Genomic DNA, 12,333 nt, shown 5'->3' with positions numbered 1-12,333 from the left:
ACTCGGGTGTAAAGTGGGGTGTAAAGCGGGGGTGCACTCGGGTGTAAGGTGGGGTGTAAAGTGGGGGTGCACTCGGGTGTAAAGTGGGGTGTAAAGCGGGGGTGCACTCGGGTGTAAAGTGGGGTGTAAAGTGGGGGTGCACTCGGGTGTAAAACGGGGTGTAAAGTGGGGGTGCACTCGGGTGTAAAGTGGGGTGTAAAGCGGGGGTGCACTCGGGTGTAAAGCGGGGTGTAAGTGGGGGTGTAAATCGGAGTGCACTCGGGTGCGCATTGGGGTGTACACTGGGGTGTAATGCGGGGTGTAAATTGGGGGCACGTTCAGGTGTGCACTGAGTTGTGAATTGGTGGGTGCATTGGGGTGTGCACCGGGGTGCCATGCCCTGTGACATGGCATATGCCGGGGACTCAGCCCGAGGCCGTGTGTGCAGCGTGGCGCAGCACACCCCGGGCCAGACCATGTGTGCCATGTGCTTGGCGTGCAGCGGCTGCGAGGGCTGCAAGCCCCTCGGCATGGTGTGCAGGGACAGAGCGGTACAGGGTGCAAGGGTGTGGATGTGAGAACTGCAGGATAATCTTGTGTCAGACGGGACCTGACAGTGCAGCGTACAAGGGGCTGTGCCAGGGCCACGGGGACTGCAGTGCCTGCGTTCAGAGGGGGCAAATGCACATGTCAGGGGCATCTAGAGCAGCTGCCCACCTGTTCCCCACGAGCAGATGAGAGCTACAGCCATGGCATGCAGCCGGGGGGACACGGTGATCTGCAGAGGCAGAGCTCTCTGGAGCTGGCACCTCCTGGCTGTAGGCGCCTAGGGACCCCCGGGAAATCCTGGCACAGAGAAGACTCTTGGCAGCAGCTGCCGTTCCCCCTGGCAGCCCCTTCCTAGCCCCATGCCAACACTGGGGAGACAAAGGCGGGAGCTGCAGCTGGCGGGGGGCTGAGAAGGGGCTGCTGGAGGAACGGCACTGCTGCCTTCCTGCTGCTTCCCCACAGAATCTTCCAAGGCCACCAGGCACAGGGGCCCTGGGCTCAGCCACTGCCAGGCAAGCCCTGGGGAGGTGTGTGCTCTGCCCTCAGCTTCCCATGCGTGTTTCCTGAGCTGAGGCTGGAAACTTCATTACTTTCTCTGATCTGCACGTCTATCTAAATATAAGTTCAGATCAACAGGGTCATTTCAGAATGAAACCTCTCTTATCACTCATGTAAAATGATCTGGGTTTGTATAAGGTGGCTAAACTTAAATATTCCAACCCATAAAGGAAATCAAATACATCTATTTCTAATGCTGTGTACAGAAAACAGGATACTTTGGATTTTTCTATGATCTTGGCTGTTTTTTGACCTCTGTGCATGAAAGATCTCTGTTCCTTTCTTGGCTTTTCATCTTTTTCCTTCTGTTATCTCCTCATCCCATCACATTCTGTCTGTTTCTAGTTTTTATATGTTCTTCATTAAACTGTCATCCACGTGACTGCTTTTGCCTATTGCTTGTCTTGGTCTATTCAAGAGTAAAAAGGCCTATGAAAAGCAGCCGAGCTTGGATGATGGTCTAGTATCTCAGGGGGGTGGGATGCTGCCAACCGCTTTCCGACGAAAACAGGCTGCTTTGTTTCAGAAAATGAAAGAGATCCTGGAGCTGAGCAGGCCCCCACATGCCCTCAGTGCCCTGCAGTGCTATGTGGCTGCTGGTGCTCCCCAGGACAAGTGGGCTGTGTTTCATGGGGAGGGTGGAATGGACTCCCCACCCAGAGTAAATCCAGAGGTACTTGAGAGTCCCAATGGCTGCAAGGCTGCTGGAAGCAAAACCATGGGCTGGGAATAGGAGGAAAGGCCAGGTCCTCCTTCTTGTCCTTATTCAGTAATGCCTGGCACTGAGCAGCCATGTAGGGCTGCTTGCCTTGCAGCTTCTGGGTTGGATCATTCCTGTGGTGAAAGCTCCGTTTGTGCAGTGAACTCTGCCCTGATACAGTTCCTCCCGCTCTGTCTGCCCGGGGGGCTCTTTCTGGCGGCCCGGTGGATCTGTGCTGCAAGACAGCTCAGAGTGGGATGGTGACCCGACCCCAGCTGGAGGAGCTCCCTTTGCTCCCGTTTGAAACACATGATAAGGGTCCTTGCTGCTGGGATCTCCTGCTGTCTGCCTGCCCTCATCCAGCCCCGGGATGGTTTGCTGCTGAGAATCCAAAGGTCTTCCAGCCGCCGTTTGCTCTCCTGGAATGCCTGCTCCGCAGGCACCCGGCGTGATCAGCTGCCTCCTGCAGCCCGCAGCCCACACCGTGCTGCTCTGACCTCAGACACTCAGACCCCACTCTTCCCCCGACCACTGGTCACCTCCTGGGGACTTCCAGGTAGAGTTCAGCCACCACCCACCGAGGGGTTGACCCTGGGGCAGCGGTTTGGGGAACGTGGCGGTTCAAGCCCACCATGAATTCACCAGCGCCGTGGTTTGGGCTGTCCCGCGGAGGGGACACACGGCCCCGCGGTAGTCCCTGTGTCCCGGGCACAAAGGGCCGGGAAAATGCGCCCTAAAGCCGTCTCAGGTGCCGGTCCCCTGCGGATGCGCTTTCCGCTCTGTGAGCCGGCAGCCGGAGCCTGAGGCGCTGCCCTGCCATCCCGCAGCGCCGCGGCGCTCACGGCGCGGGGTTCAGGGCACGGGGCAGCCCCGCCGCGCCGCGCCCGGCTCTGCCCGGCCCGACCCCGCCGCTGTCCCGCGGGGTGCGGGCACTCCCGGCCGCGCGGTCTCCCGGCAACCCGGCCCCGCCCTCACGCCTGCCCCGCCCCGTTGGCCGCCCCGCCCCGTGACGCGTCTGTGGCAGCGCGGGCCATTGGCCGGAGCGGGTGACGCGCGGCAGGGCAGGGCCCGCGGGTGACACGTCGGACGGCGGCGCCGCCAGCGGCAGCGGCAGCCGGAGGCGCCCCCGGTCGCGGTCCTGTCCCGGCCATGCGGCTGTCGCTGGTGTTGTCGGTGCTGCGGCCCGCTGGGCCCGTCGCCATCGGCGTCTCGCTGGGCTTCACTCTCAGCCTGCTCAGCGTCACTTGGGTGGAGGAGCCCTGCGGGCCGCCGCCGCGCCCCGCCACCCGCCCGCTCCCCGACGGCGGCCCCGCGCCACCCCCCGGCCCCGCCAACGGCAACGCGGCGCGCAGGCCCAACGCCGTGCTCGCCGCGCTGGGCGCTGACAACTGGGAGCCCCGCGTCGTGCCCTACCGCCCGCCCAGCCCCGGCAGGGCCGCCAAGAAGGCCGTCAGGTGCGGGGGGGGCCGGGCTGGGCTGGGGGAGTTGGGCCGCCGCTTGCCCGGGTTTATCTGGGGGTAGCTGCGGGCGAGCTTCAGGTGCCTGCCGTGCCGGGGCTGGGGGACTTTACAGGGAGGGGGGCGTGACAGAAGGCCCAGCGGTGTGCTTTGCCCTCCCTTCAGCCACCTAGGGCTGCAGACGGGTTTTTCCTCACTGCGAGTGCCTTTCCCAGCTGCTTCCTTTCCTCCCTTGTGCCCCACTTTACCTGCAGCCTGCAGCGGAAGAGCCTCCTGCCCATGCTGCTGCCCGCTCTGCAGCACGTGCTGCCGGGCACCCTGCTACGGTCCCCTCTTGTCCGAGCAGGGACCCCTCCCGTAGTGGCATGTCCCCACCCAGTGCTGTAAACGCCAGCCTGCTCCGGAGTCGGAGTCGGCTGCAGCCCCGTCCCAGCGTCCCCTGGATGACAGGGAACAGGCAGTGAAAGGGCCTCCTTGTCCTGGCGAGGTGGTGGGTGGATGAAGGGGGCTGAATGGGGCCACTGTGTACCAGGCGGCGGTTGGGGGACGTGATGGGGAGGTCGCTTCCTGCTACTGCGCCAGACTGGGAGAATTAAACCTGAAAGTCATTGTGAGTGCAACAGCAGGAGGCCGTGGTGGGGAGGGGGACACAACCAGCTCCTTGCTGGCTTCAGCAACCTGTGTGGGGCCTGACATCCCCAGGGAGGTCAGCACGGGCTCTCCGGCCTGCCTGCTGTAGAGCAGTATGCCTGGCAGGGGTGGCAGGAAGGTGCTTCCCAGTTCAGCACCTGGGTGGGGCTGGGGCTAACCTCGTGGTTGGAGTATCTGGTGGGTCATGTCCCTGCTAGAGCTGGGTTGTGCAGCCCTGTTTCCTGCTTTTAGCTGTGCTCAGCCTTTTGAGAGCATCTGTTTTGAGCTGGACTGCCCAGCTCATGGGAAGGTAGGGTCCCCCTTGGTCTCAAGATGACGGGGGACCTCAGCAAAGTGCTCTGCAGTGCCTCTGACACAGGCGTAGTAGCAGCTGGTGACACTGGGGTGATGTCTTGTGTGCCTGGCTGAAGCCTGGGAGCAGTTCCTGCAGAGGAACCGAGGTTGGTGCCATTGGTTACGACGGGGAGGGTGCAGGCTGGGGTGGGTTGCAGTGCCCTAGGGGCCATATGTTGTCATCTTCTTGCAGGACCCGGTACATCAGCACAGAGCTGGGGATGCGGCAGCGACTCTTTGTGGGTGTGCTGACCTCCAAGAGCACGCTGAACACACTGGGGGTGGCTGTCAACCGCACGCTGGCCCACCGCCTGGAGCGCCTGGTGTACTTCACAGGCACGCGGGGCCGCAAGGTGCCCCATGGCATGACGGTGGTGACGCACAGTGATGAGCGGCCCATCTGGAACATGTACCAGACCGTCAGGTACCTTCTGGACCACTACGTGAATGATTTCGACTGGTTCTTCCTGGTGCAGGATGATACCTACACAGAGGCGCACCGCATCAGCCGCCTGGTTGCCCACCTCAGCATTGACACCCACCTCTACCTGGGTCGTCCTGAAGAGTTCATCGGTGGGGACACTGAGGGACGTTACTGCTATGGAGGGTTTGGCTACTTGCTGTCCCGCAGCCTCCTCCTGCTCCTGCAGCAGCACCTGGAGAGCTGCCGCAATGACATCCTCAGTGCCCGGCCCGATGAGTGGCTGGGCCGCTGCATCATTGACTACACAGGTGTCAACTGTGCTGAGGAACATGAGGTAGGTTCTGCAGAAGAGATGGCTGGATCCTGGCCCAGTGTTTTCCCTCCTCCCTTTGGGCTCCCAGGTCCTGGGAGGACTAGCTGTTGCACCCTGACATCCTTTGAGCTTGCTGTGCTGGCATCTGGTGGTGTGGGAGTACAGGTTGGGGCTGGCTGTGACCTATCTCTCCTGGCTGGCACAGGGTCTGCATTACCACTATTTTGAGCTGGGGAAGAACGCAGACCCTGAACGGGAGACCGACCTCCGTTTCCAGAGCGCCTACACTGTCCACCCTGTGCTGGATCCCCTCCAGATGTACCGGCTGCACAAGTACTTCGCACAGGTGGAGCTTGAGAGAACCTATCAGGAGATCCAGCAGCTCCAGGTGAGACCTGGCTTGGCTGGGAGGGCCTTAATTCCATTTGTCATCCCCGTGGGCTTTCTAGTTTCTCTGTGGGTGTCTCACCTGATCCTTCTGTTGGACAGGATCAGCTGAGCTCATGTGGCTGCAGAGGCAGTGGTGCTGTCTGGAAAGCAGCTTTGGACCTAGATGGGTCCTGGACGTGATGTGGTGGTTCAGGGTGATGAAGCCAGAAGAGTGCAGATATCTGTCACAAAGGCTACATAGGGTGGGGGAGAAAACCTGAGGTGCTGGACAGGAGTCAGGTTGAGGATAGAGTTGTTCTGGCACTGCTCTTTGAGCCAGCTCTGGCTGATCTCTGAGTATCAGAAGTCAGCCTGAGTGCTGCCAGAGCTGGAAGATCTACTTGTGCCTGCCTTGGCTCTCACTCCTCCATCTCTTGTCTCGCAGATGGAGATCCAGAATGCCAGCAGCCTGTCTGCTGATGGGGATCATGTTGCCACATGGCCCATTGGCATCCCACCCCCATTCCAGCCCAAAACCCGCTTTGAGGTGCTACGCTGGGACTACTTCACAGAAGAGCAGGTCTATGCCTGTGTGGATGGCTCCCCCAAGTGTGAGCTGCATGGTGTGGATCTGGCGGACGTGGCCGATGTGGTGGCCACGGCCATGGAGGAGCTGAACCGCAAGTACCAGCCAGTGCTCCATGTCCGCAAGCAGCAGCTGGTGAACGGATACCGGCGCTTCGACCCCACACGTGGCATGGAGTACACGCTGGACCTTCAGGTGGAGGTGGTCACCCAGAAGGGGCACAGCCACTCCGTCACTAAGCGAGTGCACCTGGTACGGCCCCTCAGCGAGGTGGAGATCATCCCCATGCCCTACGTGACGGAGGCCAGTCGCATCAATGTCATCCTGCCGCTGACGGCCCACGACCGGGACTACGCTGCCCGCTTTTTGGAGACTTACGCGGCAGCCGCTTTTGAGAGCAGTGAGAATGCAGTGCTCACCTTCCTCTTCATCTATGACCCCTTTGAGGCCCAGCAGGTCACCCAGAATGACATCTTCGCCTCTGTGAAGTCCCAGATCACCGAGTATGAGCGCAAGTATGTGGACATAAAGATCCCCTGGATCAGTGTTAAGACAGATGCACCCTCCCAAATCAAGGTCATGGACATTATCTCCAAGAAGCATCCCGTGGACACACTTTTCTTTGTGGCTGGCGTGGGGACAGAGGTCACCATTGACTTCCTGAACCGCTGCCGGATGAACACCATAAACAACTGGCAGGTTTTCTTCCCCATCCACTTCCAGGGCTACAACCCAGCCATTGCTTACCACAACCAGGTGCCACCCACCACGCTGGACCTGCTGCGGGACATGGGGCGCTTTGACCGTGATGTCTTCCATGAAGCCTGCTTCTACAACGCTGACTACATGGCAGCACGCACCCGCATGGCGGGGGACGTGCAGGAGAATGAGGACATCCTGGAGACCCTGGACATCTACGACATGTTCATCAAGTACTCCAACCTCCATGTCTTCCGGGCAGTGGAGCCTGCCCTGCTGCAGCGCTACCGGCACCAGGCCTGCAACCCTCGGCTCAGTGAGGACATCTACCACCGCTGTGTACAGAGCAGCCTGGAGGGCATAGGCTCTCGCTCCCAGCTGGCCATGGTCCTTTTTGAGCAGGAGCAGGGGAACAGCACCTGAACCCTGGATCCTGGAGGGCCTGGCCCTGCCATGCCATGCCTGCCCGCCCACTCCACTTCTTCTGCTGCCCAAATCTGTCTTCCTTCTCCAGCGGCTGCAGGGGGATTGCTGGTGTCCGAGCCTGTGACTTGCCCCACTGGGACTGCCCAGGCCGGGGTCTGCCAGCCCAGGGTGCCTGGGTCTTTCTCAAGTGGCCACGGCTGTGCAGACCCCACAGCAAGATGGGATCAGAGTCACTGAGCTGCAGGCTGGAATGCCTGGCTCCTCATCCAGAGCTGCTGGCTGCTGGTCCCATCCCTCTGTCCTGGCCCTGCTGCTGAGCACTGGGGAGATGGGCTGCCCTCTCTTGCTGTTCCCCCTCAGCTGGGGGAATGTAGAGCCCAAAGTCCCCCTGCTGCAGGGCCGTGACTGCCACAGGGCCTGGAGTGATCCCTCATAGTTCCCCCACTGTCCTGGGACAGGACTGTGCCCCTCGCTCCTTTGGAGCATTGGCCTGGTTTACAGGGAGGGACATGTCCCTGTACCTGCCACAAGCTTGGACAGTGGAATGGGATACATCCCATCCCAAAAGAGCAATAAGGATGTTGGTTTTGGGGTTTTGCCACTTGGCAATGAGCTGGAGTGCTCCTGGCTGGTTGGGGTGTGAGGAACTTGGCCCCTGGGGCTGGTGGGTGTAGGGAGTGCCAGAGGGAATCCTGCTGATTTCACGTACCGTGAGCTGCTCCCCATGGGAACCATGACCCAGGCCATTTCGGCCTTCGCAGTATTGATAGGATGTCGGAGGTCACAGCCCTCAGACGAGAGCCTCCTGACAGAGGTGGGATCCTTCCCCACTGTGGGGCTGCCCTCAGGGTCGAGGGATATTGTGCCCGACACTGATGGGCATGGCAGAGGGTTTGGCTGTGCATCTCCTAAGGAGAAAGCGACTGAGGAGCCGCTCTCTGCTCCTGCTTTGTATTTAATGGGGGGGGGGACCGAGGGGGATGGGGTGCATTTACACTAATAAAATGGAGAGATGTAGCGGTGGGTCCGGCTGATTCTTTCATGAGGCACCTGTGGGTGTTCTGCTGGGGGTCTGTGTGGTGGTAGGTGCTGGCTGCTTGTATAAATTCTGTCTGCAGCTGGCAGGACAGATTCCTTACAGAGATGCTTCTTTCCCCAAGCACCTGCAACATCCTTTACCTGAGTAAGCTGCTCAAGTGAGCTGAACTCTGCCCTCCAGGATCTGGGATCAGCTCTGAAGGAAACTCCCAGGCCAGACACTGGACCTGAGCCCTGTGTTGGATTGCTAGTGCTGGATCTGCCCTCTCTGCATTGCTTTCACCCTTTTTTGGGCTGTTTTATATCTCAGGGCTTCTCAGCACTTGTGTTTTCCAGTTCTGAGTTGGGCAGAGCACTGTAGTCCTGTCCTGGACTGTTTTCATCACCTACAGCTCCTATTTGCATTATGAGGTGTGGGGACTGTTCCCTGCCCATGCTGCCTGCTCCAGGCATGATTTTCATGACTCCATGTGCTCTTCCCACCAGTCCTTTACCCATCGTGTTTTACTGCTTCATGAAGTACATGTATCAAAGAGACACCCCCAAGAAAATTAACTGAACCTACTTGCTATTACTTACCAAGGCTGCTAGTGCTCAGCAAAGCTCATGGAGAGCCCCTGGGCTGTGTGGTATGCCTTTTCCAAAGATACCTCATTCATCTCTTCCTGCTCTAGTCTCTGTAGCCATGGTGTTGGAGTGTATATGTTTAAATATAATTTTATTTCAGAGAGTAACTGTTAGCTTGTACTGAGTATTTCTATTTTTGATCTTCCCTGAGCACATCCTTAATTCCCTTTAAGTGGAAAACTGGGACAGAGGGAGGGAGGCAGATGCAGGTGTGTTACAGATACATTTATCCTCTGAAAAGCAGACCAAGTCCTAAGATGTGATTAAGCATTACAAGAGTATCCAAATGGTAATAAAGTGGCTTTAAATCAAGTTGGCTGTGAAAAGAAACCCAGAATTGTCATTTAATTATAATGAGACTGTCTAGATAAAGTTGCTCTTGCCTCACTACTGTTTGCCCAGACCGAGTTAGAGGTATTTGCATACTTAACGCTCTGCACTATCAATACCAGCAGAGCCTCCCTGCTCTGACACATGTATGAGGAAATGACAGTGCTTGTGGCACTCCCACCACAGTTGTTACTTCAAGGGAGCTGGCAGGGTTTGAAACTGTTCTAGTGTTTTCCAGGTTATGTGCAGCATTAAAACATGATGAAACCCCAAAGAAGGATGCAGAGACCTGTGACAATGGGGACATGGGCACAGCTGTGCTCTGCCCTTCTCCTGCCCTCGTAGGGCTGGCAGGTGCAGGCAGGGTGCCAGACCGGGACAGTGACACCTTTGAAAGGGGTGGGAGGAGCAGCCCTGGGTACTGATGTGGGCGGCTGAGCAAACAGAGACATTCTGGGATCCCTCTTCAGGTTTGACCGGTACGTTGTGCATTTTGGCGCTTCTCCAGTTGTGGAGGCAGGGCAGTGAAAGGTCAATTTTACCAACGAGGCAGGAGAAAACTCATCTCCTGCCTTGTAGACTTCTGCTTCCCTTGCAGAAATTTTCTAAGTGTTACTGGCTCACCACAGCCATCAAGAGAGGCAGAGCAACTTCCTCTTGGCAAGTTTTTCCAAAGAGAGGGTGAAGGGGTGGTTCAGAGCACTCTGAAGCACAAGAGGGAATGTCTGAATGCAGTGGGCCCCTGTCTCCCCTCATGCGTCCCCTCTCATTTCTGCACTGCGGCAAGGAAAGGGACTCAAACTGGCGAAAACACAAGCTACTGCTGTTCTCCCCCCACCCTGGTTTGTTTTCCTGTGTCTGCAAACACAACAGTGAGCCTGTGAGCAGGGAAGGCTAAACCTGCTTCTCTAGCCCTGCTTGGGTCACTTCAGGCTGTGCTAAACTCCACGGCAAAGCTACTTCAGCCCCAGCAATATTAATCAGTTTGATGGCTGACCTTTGGGAGGATATGGGAATTACAGCCATGCCAGGAAAGGGCTGGAGGGCAAGGGGAAGTGCAATGCCTTTTCTTCCTTGTGCTTTCATTGGGAAGGGGCCAGTGGTGCCTCACTGCCGGTCCTGCAGGAGCAGCTCTACCAACCACAGGCCAGGACCCAACTCCAGCAAACATTTCCTCGTCTCTCTAAGTGATGGCAGAAGAAGCTGCTCTGCTTGAGGAGGAGCAGACAGGAAGGTGCCAGGGTGTGCCTGCATCCAGTGCCTTGGATGCCCAACATACTTCTGTGCCCCTCTGAAGGGCGTGAGAGGCTTTGGTTGGGGTTTTCTCTGGCCAAGCTCAGGGAAATCAGAGAATTTCAATGAAGAAGGAAAGCAGGTGCAGTAGGTGCAGGCAGAGCTGCTGTCAGTGTGTGCCTGCCTTCAGGGGTTTCCTTCCATGAGGTGTCAACATATCTGGCTATGCCCAGGGATGTCCCCTCTGGGGCCACACCACCCCAGCATTGGCAGAATGCAAGACCCTGAAGCTCTGGCACTGGGGGAAGAGGCAGGCAGCTTGCTTGGACTTAGATTTTAATTGTCTCCTTGGTTTTTCCAGTGTGCTTGCCTGCTGTCAGGGGCTGAGTGCTGGAAAGTGGGTGCCAGGTGTCCCTTGCCTGGCCTGACTGATTGGCACCACCAGTCCATTTTTCCAGCAAGGGCGTCATGGGCAAAATGATCTAAGAGCAAAGCAGTGAGCCTGGCATTTGCACATCATACAGACATGCTGAGAGTCACTCCTTTCTCCAGGTGTTGCCTGTCACCGTCAGCCTCTCCAGGCAGGAGATGCTTGGGGAGGAAGTGACAGCAGTGAGACCACATGTCCCATTGCATTTCGGGGCTTATTTCCAAACCCTCTGCTCCTAAGCTGGATGGTTTGGTTTTATTTGAAATGCAGCTTTTCTATGGGAACAGCTGTAATTATTGTTCATGGCAGTGGAGGCACGTTGGAAAGTGCCCACAGGAGATGCCTACCCCATAGACAGAAGAGATCCTCACTGCCTTCTCCATCCTGGTGCCTACTCCCTGGGACTGACACCACAGGAGCTGTGTCTTCTGGGGTTGTCACCTCTACGGTGACAGAAACTGTCGCCAGCACAGCCGGTCCTGCTGTGATCCGGTACTTGGCATCTGTCCAGAGGGCTGTGCTCATTAAAATTAAGGGCCTGTTTCACTGTAGTGGATCCCCTTCTAATTATGCCTCAGCTATTTCATGCGGCTCATTACAGGTGTTTCAAGCAGCGCTGTGCTGGGTGAGCCCCAGGTGGCAGCAGCTCCATCTCTGAGGAGGACCAAGCCCCTGGTGGCCCTTGAACAGGCACAGCGTGGGAGGGGGCACCCGGGGGCCACAGCACTGGGGTTTGTGGTTGACCCTGGGGTGCTAAACCAGGGTTGTCCCACTGGCCCTCCTCAGCCCAGTGCCATCTGCACTGGGACATAAGGCATGCCACAGGCGGGATGTGGTGCTGGGTTCACTTCATCTGCCTGTCCTGTTTGGAGAAGTGGGAGACACTACAGGAGCTGTCACTTCCAGATAGCACCTGGAAGTTGTCAAATTAAAGAACAGAGGCGCTGAGAGCAACAGAGAAAAAGATATGTCAAATCTTCACCAGGTCATCACTACAGGGCTCCTGGGAATGGTCCTGAGGCCACCTTATTAGCATAGAAGCCGGGATGGGCCATGTATGAAGCTCAGCCTTTCCTTCTGCTGTGCTTCACTCCTGTGCATGATGCTGAAGGAGCTGGAGGATGTGCTGGGGAAGGATTTTGTGGGCTCACCACGCAATCCTGCTCTGCCAGCTCCTGTGACACATCTTCACTGTAGAGCAGGAGGCACCATGAGCTCCCAGTTACCATCTTGGTGTGGGTGAAGTGATGGGGCATCCTGGAGGGGCAGATGGTCAGAATCTGGTGGCAGGGACAGTCTCATTCCAAAGGGACCCAATCCTCTTGGTGATAAAAAGATGTGGAGGATGTAGCTATTTCTCTGCTTTTCCCTTTAGCATCCAACCTCAGTGCTCTTCTCACAGGGCATGGTGTGAGCTGTGGGATGTGGCCGTGTGTCCCAGCTGCACCCAGTTAACTCAGGAGTTTTCAGCCCTCACTGGTTTAGAGGGAAACCTGTGGTGCCTGGTGCTGGCAGCCTTCACCAAGAGGTCAGCTTCTCTTTCCTACCATGTCCTCTTTGTGCTGCAGGGTAGCGGGGCCACATGGAGAAAGGTCTGGAGAAGGCAGAAGCAGGAGGAGCACCTCTGCCAG

At 57.6% G+C, this 12,333-nt stretch overlaps 1 protein-coding gene across 2 annotated transcripts; it reads left to right on the top strand.

Moving 5' to 3' along the window:
* The first annotated feature begins 2,857 nt into the window (after positions 1–2,857).
* On the top strand, positions 2,858–9,021 carry CHPF (chondroitin polymerizing factor). Of its 2 annotated transcripts, none has more exons than XM_042041028.1 (4): positions 2,858–3,240; positions 4,421–4,985; positions 5,170–5,352; positions 5,779–9,021. In XM_042041028.1, the coding sequence occupies exons 1-4, from the start codon at positions 2,936–2,938 to the stop codon at positions 7,039–7,041; spliced, it is 2,316 nt and encodes a 771-aa protein (XP_041896962.1). In that variant the 5' UTR covers positions 2,858–2,935; the 3' UTR covers positions 7,042–9,021. The 2 variants fall into 2 exon arrangements, with proteins under 2 accessions (XP_041896962.1, XP_041896963.1); XM_042041029.1 differs by lacking the exon at positions 2,858–3,240 and adding an exon at positions 3,832–4,334.
* Positions 9,022–12,333: the final 3,312 nt, after the last annotated feature.

This window comes from Corvus kubaryi, unplaced genomic scaffold, assembly GCF_017639235.1.
Source record: "Corvus kubaryi isolate FWS band 111438036 unplaced genomic scaffold, C.kubaryi_AGA036_p1.0 37396, whole genome shotgun sequence".
Classification (NCBI taxonomy): Eukaryota; Metazoa; Chordata; class Aves; order Passeriformes; family Corvidae; genus Corvus; species Corvus kubaryi.
The sequence above is the reverse complement of the archived record's forward strand: the minus strand, read 5'-3'. Positions and strand labels throughout refer to the sequence as shown.

Bases quoted from the DNA above. Each gene is read 5' to 3' on its own strand.
- CHPF (XM_042041028.1), top strand. From the start codon at position 2,936: ATGCGGCTGTCGCTGGTGTTGTCGGTGCTGCGGCCCGCTGGGCCCGTC. The intron at 4,986-5,169 runs GTAGGTTCTGCA...TGGCTGGCACAG, and splicing joins ACTGTGCTGAGGAACATGAG to GGTCTGCATTACCACTATTT. The intron at 5,353-5,778 runs GTGAGACCTGGC...CTTGTCTCGCAG, and splicing joins AGGAGATCCAGCAGCTCCAG to ATGGAGATCCAGAATGCCAG.